This window comes from Oreochromis niloticus, linkage group LG19, assembly GCF_001858045.2.
Source record: "Oreochromis niloticus isolate F11D_XX linkage group LG19, O_niloticus_UMD_NMBU, whole genome shotgun sequence".
NCBI classification, from domain to species: Eukaryota; Metazoa; Chordata; class Actinopteri; order Cichliformes; family Cichlidae; genus Oreochromis; species Oreochromis niloticus.
Window position 1 is genome coordinate 12658824 of NC_031983.2, and position 17738 is coordinate 12676561.

The 17738-nt window shown below is 40.7% G+C and overlaps 1 protein-coding gene across 1 annotated transcript in view; it reads left to right on the top strand.

Moving 5' to 3' along the window:
• Positions 1-10731: 10731 nt before the first annotated feature.
• mboat2a (membrane bound O-acyltransferase domain containing 2a) overlaps positions 10732-17738 on the top strand; it is a 40516-nt gene continuing 33509 nt past the window's right edge. The window contains exon 1 of the mRNA XM_005477089.4: positions 10732-11148. Within this exon, the coding sequence (XP_005477146.1) occupies positions 11065-11148 (84 nt within the window). The 5' untranslated portion in view covers positions 10732-11064. The remainder of the gene's footprint in view (positions 11149-17738) is intronic.

Here is a 17738-nt window from a genome sequence, read left to right on the forward strand (position 1 = left end):
GGTAGAGGAGGGGATTCAATGAACCCGCACCAGCCAATAGGGGCACGCCGCGTTCAGTGCTGCTTGTAAATTATCGCATCGCAGTAGGAAGGTGATTTCTGTGATATAAATGGACACTGTAGTGCGTATGGGGGCGTTAGTTTTCACGTTGATATGAACTTTTACATTTGATAAAAGTAATACAAACTGTGATTTCAATCAAAAAATACTGTAGGGCACACAAACAGTATTGTTTATGTGTTAGGCTAGCTGTACCCAGTCCACATATGACTCTGATGCCTTTATGGTAATTTTATACATGCCACTTTTAAATCTTGGAGAAAAACATATATAAGTTAATGTAGAACATCACTGTTATTGCACAAATTAGTGCCTGAGGACATCATCAAAGGGCTGCAAAGTGGCAAAACACCCTACCAGTAATACTATATGTGGGGATTTTAGCCCATAATTAATGGTGGCATAAAGGGTTAAGTAAGAATGTGTGTATTAAATGCACAATAGAATATAACATACATGTCATGTGTTAAATTAGCTAAACTCAGTGCACTGTCCGCGTTCCACGAGTCAGTTTTTGCGCTAACCGAAATATTTCCTACAGAACTTTAAAGCATCACTTTGAGTGTACAGTCGCTTGCTGGTTCTTTTTTTAAGGTGGAGAGAGGAGAAGCAGCCAAGTGTAACAAATTGGCGGCACTATCATAATCAAAATGCGGTTTAGAGTGTCATTTTTGCAGGTCTTTATTTCTGTAATGCTCAAAGTGAAATAAAGCAAAAACGGTGCTTATTCTGTACAAACACAGTTACTTTTACAGGAATGATCATCACTGAAGATAATCTCTGAATCCAATTATATGCGGCTAAACACCTAAACAGCAGGAGCACATTAACATTTTATTTTGTGTAACAGTGGGTTCCTGTTCAGATGTTGCCTGTGATTACAAACAGAGCCTAAAATACTTCAGCAGTGGCTAAAACATGTACAGTATTCATTCAAGGGGCCCTCTCATCATGGCTCAGTGAATCAGAGAATGAAGACTTAAAATAACTGGATTAAATGTGATTGTTTGGACTATGCTGATGCTTAAAGGTGAGCATTGTTAATGCGACTGCTGCAACATCTTCAGATGTGCTGCATGAGAAGATTAAATGGAAAATGCCCATTTTTGATCTCTTGTTCTCCTCTCGATAGTGCCACCTGTTAATTTTCTTAATTAAATTGTGTCCACAAGTATAGAGACAAAAAGATCACAAAGCTGGATAGTGTTGATGCAACCCTCATGTATATAATAGCCTTCTGTAGCATGTTCGTGAAGTTTAGAGATCTTTGTTCATATTTGTGTAGACTGATGACTGGGTGCAACTTCTGCCACATCTTTGATAAAGAAAGGAAAAAGTTCCAGATTTATGTTTAAAGAGGACCAGCACCAGTGCAAGGAGGGAAATCTGATGGTGTGCTTTCTATCATCTTTTTATCTGCCTACACTTCAGAGTTTGTTTGTTTTGCCCATGGAGTATGGGTATTTTAAGTTACGGGCAAGAATAAAAATGAAAAAAAAAAGTTGGATCTACCAAAATACAGTTCAGAAAATAAAATATTCTATCATTAGGCACAGTCTAAAACTGTGAAGAGTTTCTCTCATGCCGGAATTTCTGTCAGCAGGAGCTTGAAAAAACAACAGCCTTTGCTCCCAGAGTGCTTGCATTTCTCCTGGGCTTTGGGATGATGTTTCCCAGCTCATTCAGCCCTGGCAGGACAGCTACTGGTATAAATAGTCTAGAGGCGGCAGAGGCAAAACCCTGGGCAGCCTTTAAATCACAAAATAGGCACTGTTCACACATTCTTTCAGTGCTGCAGCGTCTCCTGGCAAACTGCTAAATGAAGAGCCCGAGACCCAGGCTGACCCTGACCGGGCTAGCTGGCCTCGACTCCCTTATGAAATGAATACATGCACTTCCAGGGAACATCTGCTATCCAGAGACAGAGCCGCTCTGTCAGTGAGGTCAGCAGAACCAAACAACACCAGCCCTCCTCTTCACCACGGACTTAATATTTTCAGTTGCATCTGCCTTAAACAGTGAGTGCTACATCTCTTTCTGAAGTGCCGCAATGAGAAGCAGGTGTATAGGATCATCCAGAAGATATGGCTTGGAAACATAATAAAAAGCAGCATGTTTTATATTTTACGGGACCTGGAGAAGAACACTTAGGCTTATCAGTGAGGAAATATGAAATCCTGTTCAAATACACCAGTTTTTGCTTAAATAATCAACGGTCCACTTTTACTGTATTGTATAATCATCCATGTTTCCATTTTACAGTCAAGCTCTATTTGTTTAAAGCCCAAACGGAAAAGGGGTGTCATAGCAAAAAGCCGTCAGCTGCATTATTAATCTGGACAGAAGCTTCATTCAGCAGCTCAACGCTGAGCTTGTTCGCATGCAAGAAACTTCCAGCCCTGAGTAACAAGTCAGAATTGTAGCTGTTGGATCTTCACATGATTTACTGAGAAAGCGAACTGAAAATGTCCATATTAATCACTGAATTGTTGTGAAATGCGTTATTTTCGCTTTCCTTCGGAACCAAAGTTCATTTAGTCGTAAAAAAAAACTGAAACCAAATGCAACCAGACAGCTGCAGACAGAACAATAGCCAAAGCAGATGTCATACTGTACACAGAGACCTTCTTGGAAATGATGTTTGTAATTTGTATCCTGCACAGAAAGGCACAGGGCGTGTCAGTGAGCCAGTTCTTTGGTCAAAATGAGCCACAAATATCCAACAAAATTCGACTGATTTGGCATTTCAGCGTTAGCGGGAACAAGGCAACATGTCAGAATGCAGTAATGAAGGGGACTGAGGCTCCAGCGGGAGTCACTTTTTCCTAATTGGACTGCCATGACATCATGATTGTGTAGCAGGTGGGATAGGCTCACAATCCAGCTTGGAATGAATGACTTCTTTGTTTCAAATAATCTGCAGGCTAATTAAAACCATTCTGCACCTGAAACTTTTCCACACACGAGCGAATAAAACAGAATATTCCACGCTAAGGGGAACTCAAGTAGCGCGTCATCGACTGCAGACTAGATTAAAGACGAGCTTGTTATACAAACGAAGCAGCTGCAGATAGGCAAGATCGGATCAGACCGTGCCTGCTGAACCTGAGCGGTGGCCTCACATACTTGGACTCTGTAATGGGAGGAGATGAACAGATGAAGGGAGGGCAAGGGCAAAGGAGCAAGAGGTGAAGAGCAGCAGTAGGGGGCCCATCGGTCCACAGACTCAGCCTTTTCTTACAGATTCTCTGAGATTTTCTTACAAATTTACACATTTTGGAGCATGACTGTCTTCGTGAATGGCGAGTCTGCACAGAGATGATGCTTGCGTCACATGCAGATTACACTGAAGTGCATTCAACACAAAATTAGAGGCGTTTTACTCTAGCTGTAATTCACTCTTGCTTTGCTCCTGCTAGGTTGAAAGTAAAGCCAACTTTTCAAATTTTACAGTGCACAGCACACTCAAAATCGATTGTAGACTATGTAGTAGAGCTCAGTGGTGGTATTTAACAAAAAAAAAAATCACCATCATGCATCTTCATTTTCATCTTATGTCTTCAGGTCAGCTGAAAACCTGACCAGGGTCAAAGATCAGTATTAGCAGCAATTACATGTGGTTCAATCAATAATAGAAATCATTTAACTGGTGGAGATTGGTCCAGTATGGCTCACTGCAATATATAAACTGTATACTGAAATGTTACTTCATAACACACAAAGAAGGTCACAGGATCGATAAGTAATTCCAATCTAGAGCACTGGGTTTTCCATTAATATCCAAATCTGAGCACACTCATGTACTCCACACAGAGGAATGACCTGGTTTTAACCTTGCCACCCTGAAGGACATCCAAGAAATCATGTTCTCTCGAATAATTGCATGACATTTTTAGTCAACCCCCACCACGCGCATCCATCTGAGTGATGATCGAAAAGAGCTCGGGCTTTGCAGCTGCTTCACTGTCATCATTAGGAGCGAGAGGCTTTTACAGTAATTATGAGTCCTCTTAGGATTTGGCTCTGTGAGCCTGAATATATCAAGTGTCCCCGTGCTTCATTATATCCTGTCAACCTGTCACCATCTCTCGGTTTCCTAGATACTATTAGGTGGTGGCCGTGGCTGAGGTGGTAGAGCGGCTTGGTAGTTCACTTCAAGCCGCCACAAGCATCGCTGGGAAAGGAGACGAACCACAAGTTGCTCTTGATGGAAAGCAAATAGGTGAATAAGAATCAGATTGTAAAGCACTGTTTAGAAAGATCTCCATTCAGAGTGAAAGCACACTTTGTCATGTTTCATTGTGTAGGAGACAGCAGCGTCATATTTTGTTCACTGTCCCCTGGGGCAACATGAGACTTCTGAATTGATAAAAGGTCCGTGGCTGTCATATTACTCTTCTCCTCTAATCCCCAACACATACCGCAGGATATTAGCTGTTAAACTATGTGACAAAACACACACACAAAAGTGATAATGATCTCTGAACGATCTCAGCAGTTCATTCTTCGTATCTCTGGGTTGAAAACATGCAGATGGGCACAAACGCTGCTGTGTACTAAGAAAACATGCTCATGCCTGCTGAGGAAACATAACATCCGTGCTGTGTGGACTCTTCTTGTGATCAATGCGGATATTTTTCTTTTTTTAAATATCCACAATTAAAAATGAACCCCCTCCTCTGATGCTACACTAAACTAAACTTGCCTGCTTTGGATCAGTAAAAGTAGATAAAATAGTTTATGATGGTTATCATTACTAGGCTGCATACATGACAGTGACATTCTTTGCCACCAACTCAAGTAGCAAGCACGCTCAGTATGTTGTTATTGTCTCCATCCATCTACCAAGGGAGGTTAGGTTAACAGGGCCTTGAACTACATGTCACCATTTCATCCACACTAATTCCATTGAATTTAAAACAGGGTAAACTTGGCTTTAGATTCTCTCGGAATCTGCTACTCTTCTGCACCTTGAAACCAAATGAGCCTCCCAGAAAATCCTGCAAGTCCCCCTAAGTGACAACTGGCATGGTGCAAATTCCCAGGCTGCATTGATACCATAACGGATAAGATGAGAGCATCTGAGGCATTTAAAGAAGTTGTACTGTAGATCCTATTGATGGATTCACAGCAGGGAGGGTAGATGCAATTCATTTCACAATCCTGAAAATGCCGGGTCAGTTCAAAATGCATTAGGAGTGGATGCTACAGTTATGGTGTATCACAGAAAGAATAAAGCGAAGTGAACCTGCAAGTATCCCCTTGGGAAGGCTAATGAAAGGCCAGTGAGTTCATTCCATGCAACACAATGATTCTGTCAGTCCTGTTCAGAAATTGTTCACAAAGTAGAGCCTAAACAGCCGTCATCTTCATCCATCTTCCTGACTAGATGGAATTATTTATCCATATGGAAAACCTCATCATAGAAAAAGCTGTCCTGCATAATGCAACAGCAGCAGGTGAAAAGACAGGAAGTGCAACGGAATGACAATGCGAGGAGGAAACAGAAGCGTGATGTCTTTTCTGGATCGGATCAATACTCGGGTCCACTGGGATTTTTTTTATATCCACCACAATGAATCACCGTGACGTTAGTCTAAAGAAGAAGTTTGGTGATTGACATTAGCTGATTCTCTGTGATTCATTATCTTCTTGGTTTATTGATTTTCTTGCCAAAAGTCAACTAAAATAAAAAAATGCTGCTAGTGTTTAATTGAATTTATTCATCCTACTGGGGGGAAAAAAGCTGTTGTCAATTTAAAGGAAGACTTGAATTTAAAAAGCACTTTTCAGAGAATTACATGACAGATTTGCCTTGCTGTATCTTGGCTAGCTGTGCTTTCACAGGAGAGCAACACTAAAGAATTCAGAAAATAGATTTTGGACATGGAAATCACAATATTACAGGGACATGTGTGAAAACTGACAGGCCTCCTTAAATTCTGCTATGCTCACTCCCAGTTACACTCCCACTCTTCCCCTCCCCTGAAGCTTCTATTGTGTTTCCACTTTGCATGCTGCATTGGTTTGTGCAGTGCTTCTGAACTTTGGTGTGCTGGCCATGAAGTGAATTTAGGTCTGGGGCAAACAAGAAGATCACGAGCTGAAATTCTGCGTAATGGATTTCAAACGTCAAGTGAACATTGCATGCATTCATTGACAAAACTATGGAAAAAAAAAAACCTGTCTGAGAACCAGTGTGGGAACATAGATTGTGAGCTTAATCTGTTCTTCTTCCACTATCTTGATAAGATCGGTCACCTATTTGTTATCTCCATTAGTTGAGATGGCTAGTATCCCGGATGAGTGGGGAAAAATAGAGAGACATTAGGAGACTACATAAAGTCAGACTGTAAGTGAGGGTACACGAACGACTGCCCCACCCTTCAGCTGAGTGTGGGCAGAAAATGAAACAATGAGCTGGGAGAGCTCCTGTTTCTCTGACGGAAAACGATGTTTCCAAGTGTATTGTTGAAGTAGGAAAATCATGTGTGTGTGTTTGCGCTCTGCAGTCTAGCTGGGTCACACCATGCTAATTATTCGAAGTGTCAGTAAATCTCTTCTCCTCTCTGCAGTTTTTATTTTTCTGCAAAACACCTTGCAACTTTCATTTATTGTTATTTTTTTGGTATTTGGATATTATGTGATATTATGTTTCAACCTTTTTCTCCTTTTTATTCAGAAAGTTTTTTAGTATCTCAAAGCTGGGAATTATCTGTCAGTAAAAGCTCATAACACTGTGTACCGATTAAAAAACACAGCCCCAGACTTAAACAACAGCTCATTTTATTCCCACAGGTTATACTACTAGACTATTTTGAGTGACGATGATAATGTGCTCCCAGAAAATTCCCACTGGGAATTGCAGAACCATTAAAACCGTCGACACTCTCCTGTGCCAAGTAAGCTGTCTGTGTCTGCAGGCATTGCTGCTAAACCAAAATGGAAAAGGAGGAGAGGGGAGGGGTGAGGAAGAGAGCGGGCTCTTCAGACATCGCCGATTGTGGTGGTAAATAGTACATGTCCATCTCTGAGGACTTGTGTTCTATTTCAAGAAGCCTAGTCCAGCTTTGGAAGTGAGGCCTGACCCCCAAACACAAAGGCACTTCCTCTCTGATATGTAAAGAAAAAGGCTGCATGTCTCCTGAGCTAAACATGAGCTATTGACTAAATAAGGAGCTTTGCCACCGCTCAGCACAGCTTTGCTGATAAACAAATATTAGCGTGGTGAAAGGGAACTTTTTGGAAATAGAAGTAGTAGCAAAAATAGAAGACTGAATGCAGGGATTATCACACGTGTGCATGTGGCCTCCCTAGTATGTGAGTGGGAACTTCCATTAACTCCACCACCATTCACATCGTGCTACAACCTTTTAAACAGCCCAGTGAAAGCTTCTCCCTGCTCTTTCTCACCACCTCTTTTCTCCACGCTCTTTAGGTAGCATCAGTTTGTAAGAGAGACACAGTGAGAAATAGGACGGCGTTGCCATGACAGTGTCAAGTTAACAAACTGCGTCTCTTTTCACGATTTAATTGGATATCATCGGTAAAGAACAAAAGCACAGTTGTCTTTGTGTAGTTATGAATGATTAACGGTAATTAGGTAAGAGCTGCGGTACAAGAAGTGTATATGAGTGTTCCAGGAGAGCATAGTGTAGTGAAGGTGCAATCTCCAGAGGGCCTCGGTATAAATAAATACCTGACAATTACAAAGGCACTGATGCCATCCAGTCTCACACACTCCTAAGTGAATGAATCAACTGACAATTCATTACACCCACTACAGTTACAGTTCTGCTCTCAAGTGTAATCTTATGCAAGCCGTTTTCTTTCTAGCACATGGAGCTTTTCTTTAACATTTCATGGACTCCTTTAGCATCCAGTATGATGCGCAGCGTCAGAAAACCTTATGATACACCAGCGATTGTTAAATAATTGAGCATGCCCAATCCTCACAGGCAGACACGCACAAGCAATAGCACACACAAAAAAATATGCCCAGTCATTCTTCCACGGAGTCAGACTGATTCCAAATAAAACTGCAAAATACAGTTTTAAAAGCAAAAGTCAAGGTAAAAATGATACTGAAAGCTGAGTGATGCAAAACAAGACCACCGAGGCTGCCAGCAAAAACATATGCAAGTGTAGAAAACAGGCGTATGAGAGAAAAACCACAAGCCTCTTAAACAAGAACACTCCTCATGACACACACACGCTTTAATAAGTATGCTTTAGCAGTTGAGCTTATTTACACTGCTGTATTGTCTCAGTTAAGATTATGCATGGCAGCGAGCCAGTATTTATATTAGAGTCAATAGAGAAAAAAAACTTCACAAATAGAAGAAAATAAATAAATCAAGCTGACTCGTCTACCCCTGACAGCAGATAAAATGTATCTGATAAAATGTGATGCTTTAAATCCACTTTAATCCATACACCTGCAAAAAATATTTACGTGCATTGTCTGGGATGCGTTTAGTAGCTACTTGTGTGCATTCACACACACTGGGCACATGTTTAAGTAACATTTAATGTAATATAAGAAGTGTAATTTAATGTCATTTAAGAGCAATTTTCAGACAGTTTTAGTATCTTCAGTAAGTTGTTAAGTTGCTAAGACTCCTTTGGATGATGCAGATGTTTCCTTTAACTTTCCCTCTCTGCTCCCTTTTTCCTCTTCCTCCAGTTCCCTCCTGCTAAGAAGCGGGAAGTTGTGACAGTATACCTAATCTGTCTGCCCGTACACCAGGCAAACTGAAAGTCTTCCGTGTTTATTGCTCCTCTGCATCTTAATCTTTTCATCCTCCATTTGGCCTCTAGTCTGTATCTCCACAGCAGCTGTCGTGCTGTTATGTGTGCCAAGGTGATGCATTTTGTGTTGGGGTGGAACAAAAGATCAGAGAGTTGTGTTACACCTCACCCTGCTTTTAATTAAGAAGCACTTTAGGAGTCCACTGAGCTGTGCCATGCTGAATGAGTCTGATCTGATCAATGCTATGCAATGCATTTAACTCAGTCAAGCCGATCCTTGTACCAGTGTCATTAAGATATGTTTGTATTTCTTATATATAAAGTTACCTTTATTATTTAGAGACCAAAAAGCACATGGTTTTTGTGTCTTTATAAACTTAATAAAATGTAATATGTTTACTATACTGGGATTATACATAAGCTTTAACTCCTAAAGTTTTCATATACTGCAGGACTAGTGAAAAAGCGAATGAGCTGCTGTTTATGAGTACGCGCTGCCCTCTATTGGCTACTGTGGCCAGGTGCAGACACCAGCTTTACCGCTTTAAACAAAACATAACCGGATTATTTCAGGAAAACTTAACAATACACTATGATTAACACTTCAGTGAAAATGTACACGAGTTAATTATAAACCCATTTTAAATATATATCCGATACTTTATACCTAAGCAGGGTAAAAGGAAAATTTAGTGGGAACCACTAGATGGCGCTGATAGCAGACGGAGAATAAAAGTAGCTGTGTGACTTTTCTGGTTTGCTAATTTTCATATACAAAAGGCATATACAAAGCCTTTGGGAAAACACATCATTTTCATAACGTGCAAGGCTGCACCTGCACACCTTTCAGATTGCTCGACTTCAATTGTGTTTTCCTTTCAGCCTCATGATGCAGTGGAAAGTGAAAGACAACATCCTGTCTTACATTCTCAAATCGAAAACAAAGATCAAATAGAGCAGTGGAAATGACTGTTACAGCCACAGGCTAAAGAATAAAAAATTCATAATCTATAAGCGGAAAAAAGTTTATATACACAACAGTGATAAAATAAATAAAAACAATGACGTTCATCATGAAAATAATGACTGACATTGTGAAAAGTAATAGGGGCACTATACATTTAAACGGTATCTAGCATGTATAAAAAGGAAATGTGCAAATATTGACATTTGAGCGATATTATATTACATAATTTTGATGTTAGAAATATCCCGTGAGTTACTTAAGTGTAATATAATAATCTTTTTATAACCACCCTCAGGTTATACAGATGGTGACCGCTTACAAAGTCATGTTTACCTCCTTTTATGTCGCTATAAAGGACCAATGCTGATATTTGAGATAGAGGTGTTGCTTTTTTTTCCTATTTTTTTTTTTTACACCAGCTTCGTTTTTGTCTTTATTACCAAAAACACCCCTTACGTCATGCTTTTTTCTCCCCCTCCGCGTGTGGAATGGTGTAAATGACAGTGGAACGGAGGGGGGCGGCGCGTGCAGCATCCCTCACGTTTAAATTAAATTTGCCTCGAGGACCGCGAATCCAAATGCGGGGTCGATTTACAACAGTGGGACTGGATGATGAGATTCACGTTCTCCGCACACAGGGGTCAAAAAATGTTGTCAGGGAGGGCTGGGTCGCCATCTCTCCACCCACACCGACACCGATTTCATTGTCATCAAAGGTGTTGTACAATCGAGATAGTTCACGCGCTAGCCTTCAAAAGTAGCAACCGCTGTGTCGTATTTGAGCTAATGAAATTGAACGAAGATTATATTAAACGTTAGATAAAACAAACAAACAAAAACAACCCTCTGTTCGTGAATAAATAGCGGTGGGTATTCATTTTTTAGGACAACTTAAACTGCGCCCGCTCTTGCCACTTTTCTTCAATGCAAATAATTAGCATGTTGTGTAAGGCGAGAGCGGGCTAACACTTAAACGTGATTTAGTTTTCAAACGTAAATACAATAAAAAAAAACTTCAAACGTGCTCCTTTCTTGCAACTCGTAGCTAATACATATATAGCTACGAGTTGCAAGAAAGAACATACGGGTAACTCTCTCGTTCCGCCTGTGTACTCTTCGTTGAGTGTGTGCCGTGGATGACAACAGTACAGCTCGTCGCAACAACAGCAGCAGCGGCAGGAACAGCGGCGGTGGCGGCAGTGTATTTGTCATTGCAGCAGCCCAGGGGAGCGAAGTGAACCGAGGGGAGGAAAGGAAAAGAAAGGATTTACGGACACCGTCCAAGCATGGCTACCCAAACGACAGCATCATGCACTGGATCCACTCTGTTGCAGCCGCTCAGTGAAATTATCAATCTCCCTCTTGACCAGGTATGTGTTTGGATGAAGAAAAAAATTGATCGGTGAAGCGAAAGGTACGTTACGATACATATTTCTCACAGTTAGGAAGCATCCGTAGATCTGAGGTTAGCAGAGGCTGGTGATGCGCACTACCAAATCGTTAGCTTAGCATTTATACATTGCGGATTCACTGAAAACGAGTACACACACACACACACACACACACACACACACACACACACACACACACACACACACACACACACACACACACACAAATCACAGTTGGTGGTTCACTGTCACCATCAGCTAGTTCTTAGCCAAGCTACACTAGCGGTAATGCCCTTTGTGTCTTTATTTCGATGCCCAGATCCTAATCCAGTCTTTTCCAAACTGGTATCTCTTAAATATTCCATCGGGTCCTCCAGTCTAATTGAGGTCTACTAGTTTAAATGTATTTAAATTTCACTTAAATATTCCTTAAAGAGTCAGTATGCAGGCAGCAACGATTAACCCGCTGCATTGTTTTTTCACTCTTACATACACAGTCTATCACTGTATAGTTAAAGGTGAGCTGTTTTAAAAAAAAATCAGGCATGTGATTATGATGTCAGGCTTTATTTTAGGTTCATAGCTGTAGGAATCATAGCTCATGAAGCCCTTTTTAAAAAAGGGGCCACATGCACCACACCCACTAACTCTGGTGGATCAGTCCATAATGATCTGTAATGGTGGTTTCAAAGCTCTGGACAGCAGAGATGGTGTGGTTGTCTGTAAAAGCTTCTGACTAGTCTGAGTCAGATGAGGCCCATTTTTGTGTCTTTTCTAATCTCATCCACTCGTACTGTCATTCGTTGAAGTGCCACTGTGGCTAGGAACAATATTGCTTCACCTGAGCTACACTATGATGTTGTTCTCACATGTGAGGGTGTCCAACTGACCGAAATAACTACCTTGCTACCTTCCTTGTCAATGTCAGGTAATGTTCTTTTTGTTAATTGTGATCTGAAATCAAACCTCGATTCACTTTTTATTCCCCACATTGCTTTCGGCATTTGCCATAACTACTCTGAATAACACTTTGTGGTATAAAGCATAAAAAAAGTTCCCCAAAAATGTTCTCCTCCTAGCTTGGCATGCTCCTAATGCCATGCATTTTTCTTCACATGCAAGTCTTGAAGTCATTATAGAAGGTTTTTGGTGGGGGATGTTTGTTTCCCCAGCCAAGCAGTAGTGTTAGTGCTTAACCATATTTTAAAAGTAAAAATTTAACTTTGTTACACAAACTAGTTGTGTGTCCAGAATCACGAAATGTGTCACTTGTGAATAAACTACGTGGTTTGCGTCTCCATTGGCAGACCCTGCACACAGCTGCTTAGCCAATGTTTAACTCCTTGTCTTGCTGTGTCAAGCAGTAAACAAGTCTTTCATCCTCAGTTGAAGCTACATGTGGAGACAGGAATGTGCCATTATTTCTCTCATCTCTAAACTGAACCAGTTTCTGGAGGGAGTGTCATGTGTTGAGAACTCAGTCACATGAAGTAAGGAATGTACATCCGTGGGATCCAAACTTATTTGTTTGTTTTTTATTACAATAGTTGTATTTTAAGTTTTAGAATTATTAAAGGAATCTGTAGCTGACTGGAACCAAATCTCATGCTAAGCTGTTGAGGTTTTTATTCTCTTGTATCCTGCAATATTTAGCATGTTTCAACCTCAGAGTTTGGCATTAAAATACCTACATTTCCATTTCTACTCCGTGCGGTCCCGTGGACATCGACACCTGCTTTGGTCTAGCACCTCCCTGTATTTTAGCACTACTCGGCACTGGCTCGTCTCAGAGCTATAACAGAAGCTGTAAAATCTAAAATGACACTATGTTTTTCCTTCTCTCTTCTTTTTCTCTCCATCACACACTGCCCGCCTTCTGTCAGTAACATGCCGGCACTACTTTGAATAAGACCTCCCACTGCATTTTGTGTGCCCACACAAACACTATTCACCTACTGTGATTCAAGGGTTTTTATAGGAGAAAAGATTACACACAATTACATTACAAAATCCTAAACTGTGCCATATCTAGTACAAATTGATGCCCTTAGTCTTAAAGATGAAGAAATCATCCCCATCCCATCTTCCTCCTACTCAGTCTTCTTATGTCGACTGGTCTACAGAACCCTTTTATCAGGAAGCATGAAAAACTGTTTTAGTTTCAGATATCCACTTTTAAGACGCTGGACACTTATTGCTCTCTCTTATTCCCTTTAGGACTTAGTGTTCTATCACGTGTTTGCACAATTAAGCAGAGCTGCTTTAGCTGCCATTTTCAGAGTTGGTGGGTAAATAAATCAAATCTAATCTCTTGGATGTAATGTTTGCATGTCCTGTTTGTTTTGTTTTTTTTGTCAAACAGGTCGAGGCATCGCAGATCCAGTTTCAGTCTGAAATGTCCAGTTCACATAACCTCACAGCTGCTTTGCTTGTTATCAAGGCTCAGTGGGTCCATATCATCATTCAGCTCAGTGACAGAAAATCAAAAATAACCCAGTTGAATGAATTATGCAGTCCATCTATAAATGTATGACTCCATACCAGAACCGACTTCGGTAATGGCCAAATTCAATTTTCCTCTTTTTGATGACACTGAAGCTAGAAGGGACCTTTGTAACTTGCAGCATCAGCTGTGATGTTCCTTCTGCAGCTGTTTCAATATGCAGCAGCTGGAGGCCTGGTGAGAGACTCCATGTAGAGGCCATGCCATAATAGAATTTAATTCTAATTCTAGAATTTAATAGATTTTTTTTTTATTAATATAAAACGGGAACAAATCCATGCACATCATGTAAAATCAGAAAAAAGGTGCCTCAACCGACAAAAGCTCAACATAAAATGAGTAAATGAAGATTTTTTTTCACAAACCCACCAACTAGTAGAAGATGTGACGCAACAGATAAATATCATCCACTGCCATCGGTAAATGCCATCTTTGTGGTACACAGATGGTTGATGCAGCCATTACAGCGTGTTATTGTTTTGTTTCCTTACAGCGCTCAGGCCTAGTGGCTAAAACTACAGGGTGGTGATTGTGTCTGTAACCAATCATCTTGTTGTATTGTTAAGTTTACATAGTTTACGCATGATATACTTTGCATTTCTTTTCAGTGTTCTGGGTAAACATGATGTGACTTGATAAAGTTTACTTGCATTCAAAAGGCTGACGGCACTACCACCTGTGCAGGTGTGTGGGATGTCTCAGAGGAGCATGGCAGTGTGGAAATTTCCAACTGTACCGTGTTGTGTTTTGCAGGTGGTGCAGTCATAGGCTACACTGCCACAACTGGCATGACTTCACTAATGAAAGGCATTTTGCTCATTTACTTAAGGTCTTTATAGATCTCAAATATTCAGTGGAACACTCAGTGGAGATTTTGGATGAGATGTTTTTAATGTAAGCAGTGACCTTTAAAGCTGGGAGGCAGGAGCTTGCATATATTCAGGTTCAGAGACAGCTTTGAGATTTCAGCTGATTATTGCAGACGTGAGTGTGTCAGTAGACCGTAGTGGTCCTGCCTCTTGATGCAGAGAAATACTGTCTGATGGATTACACAGTACTCTCTCTAGTCTCCAGTGATTTGATGGATCAGCCACAAAAGTATCAATTTCTCACCTTTGTCGTTTCATCTTGAAATAGCAGAACATTTGTACCCGTGCTGAGAGGTATTCCGTGAACATGCAGGCTTTGTAGCTCAGTGGTAATTTCACTGTGCACCGTCTGATATAAAGATATAGTCTTTGGGGTATCGGCTCACGGTGTACAGGCGGCTCTGCTCTGTGTCCTGTGCTCCCAAAAGGCCCGGCTGTACAATCAATCTTCTGTTTGTGCGACATATTGGATTGCAGTCTGTCACAGTCAACGGACACGTCTGTTATCACAATAACAAGCTTTCTTTTGTTGCTGCTGCTGAATTGCCTACCCAGCTACTGTACTGTAAGGCCTTTGAGCCCACACAGTGCTTGAGGGTTTGACTCCCACTTTTCTTTTATCCACTGTCAATTCCCTGCAATCAGTGGCACAATTCAGTTTAATGGTTAGGTTAAAATACGTTTAACTGAGGCTTGAAAGCATATAAAAGTAGTCACATCTACAGTGTAGAAATCGGGATCTTGAAAGGGGACTTGAAATCATTCCAGATACCTCTGATTTCCTGTAAAATGAACTTAATGTTCCTCTTATTAGCCTTAAAGCAAACATTTGCTTCTTTCAGTTCATTTAGCAAAGTGATAGCAGAGCTTGGATAAGCCTTGCCTCAAAAATCCAATGTTTGCTCCTCTCCAAAGTCTCCTGCCACTGACTGAGTTCCCAGAGTCCCCTGCCTTGGGGCTTCTGGTCTTCATTTTAAGCCCTTGGGTCTTGTTAGAGTTTCCCTACCTCCCCTTTGTCTTTAATTGGCTGACCTCTTGGGAGTTGTATCCCTTCAATTGATTTCGGTCCCTTAGCTCTCTGTAACACAGTGCCAGCGGCTGGTGCGTTATTATGGTTAGCTATCAACTATACAAGCATGTGTAATTCCTCCTTGGGAATATGGGAATGCTTTGTTGTTAGTGGCTGATAACAGGCGACGCAGTAATAATAACAAGCAGACAAGCTCCCTCTAAATGCGATTAGACATAATGATTATGTGTTTATGACACTTATCTGTTATAAGTGTGACATACAGCAAAATCCAGAGAAGTAGAAGATCTGACCATAGAGGAAGGATCAGCCCATAGCTTTCCAATTTACACATCTTAATCAGTATAATTACTAAAACTGCATTTTGTAGTACTTCTCCTCCGTAATGTCCTGATTAAGTTCCATTAAATGTTATTAGGGAAAATTAAATTTGTTGGACCTCTTGTGAGTTTTGGACCATTTGTTCTTAATTTCTTTTCAACAGCGATTAATATTCTACCGCTGCCTTTCATATATTTCTTTCCCTCACTGAGTCTGCTACATTATAGAGAGCCAAACTGTGCGCAAACCTGCGTTCTATCATCATAGCATGGCAGTACATGCTTTCTTTGTCACCCTTTTATTTACCCTTTCAAGTCATTTTCCCAACTTCTTAAGTTGTCTGGAGATTCGCTGGTTAGCTGGTTTTGGTAATCTTTGAGCAAAACTTGGAGCTCCTCCCTTTTTCTTCCACTCTCAGTATTCACCATGACCTCATCCTGTGTTAGGGTTGAAGTGATAACTCTGATGGGTATGGATGTATTTCTTACTAACCATAAATGCAGTCATGGAACGGCAAAGCCATTAGGCTGAAAGCATCAGTCAAGTGTGATACAAGGCATTTATGTCCTACACACACAGAGACAAACACACACACACACACACACACACACACACACACACACACACACACACACACACACACACACACACACACACACACACACACGAGTGATTTCCGTATATCCTGTAATGTAGTTTTTCTACTAATGCCTGTTGTTATTGGTTTTGCTGTTTGCATGGTAGAGCAAAGCAGGTAGGTTTTAGATGGAGAAAGGGAGGGAAATCTGTGCAGCTGTCGCTCCTCTTCAGTCTGAAGTGCTCGCCACAAAAGTGGATGTACACATGACTCAGCTATACTAACTCATTAGTTCTGTTGGTAATGGTGTGGTGCTGTGAGGGTGGATTAGGTTTCTAAAAAGCCTGCACTCTCGGGCTTGGAGTGCCAGTTTAGTACTTGAGTGGCACAGCATATAGGTGGCACAGAGAAGATATTTTCAGGGACTCGCTTTAGCTGTTTCAAATTACAGGCTTGTCAAATTTCTATAAATTTGATGTTGCTGAATGTGAATTTATGTGACCAAGCAAGACCCATCTGAGAAGATCTGCTTTAGGTTATGATGGTGAAGGCAAAGTTCACAGTCTTACTCGGGTGTCAGTGAGCGAGGCTGTAATTTGCAGCTTCGGAAAGTTTTCTCAGTTTCCTAAAGTAATTAAATGATAGTTGTCAGTTTATCCAGTGGTGCACAGCAAAAAAGGATTTTTTTTTTTTTACCCATATAAACAAATTTAAAACTCATGAAGCAGCGCCTAAATATATTCTCTGCAAGCTTATCAAGTACAAGTGCTTCCTCGGACAAATAAAATGTCAAATTAATTCCACAGCCAGTTTTTTCATTTCGTCAAACAAGATGAAGGAGATGCATCCAATATAAATATAAATGAGAGAACATACAGTACTGTGCAAAAGTCTTGCACCATATGTTTCTTAATATTTTGCTTCTAGGGAGTCAGACTTTCTTAATTTATTAAAGTAGTCTTGAACAATAGTTATCCCAGCTTGTATTTTAAGTTGCCTGCTTTTTCTACTCATTTCCAGTCCAGTCCTTTTACCCTAACCTGTTTGTTTTCTCTTGCCAAGTGGCAGGCCTGCCTGAAAGGGCAGCAGATGAAGAGTATGTGAAACTCATGTCCTTAGGAAATAGGAAAACCTTTTAAGTTGATTTATCTAGACCAAAACCTCATCATTATTGGTCTCAGTGGGACAATAATGCCAAGAAAGTAAGGTAAACTGTTTAAAAAAAAGAAAAAGAAAAAAGGCTTAGGTATGCCAAATTAAACAAGAACT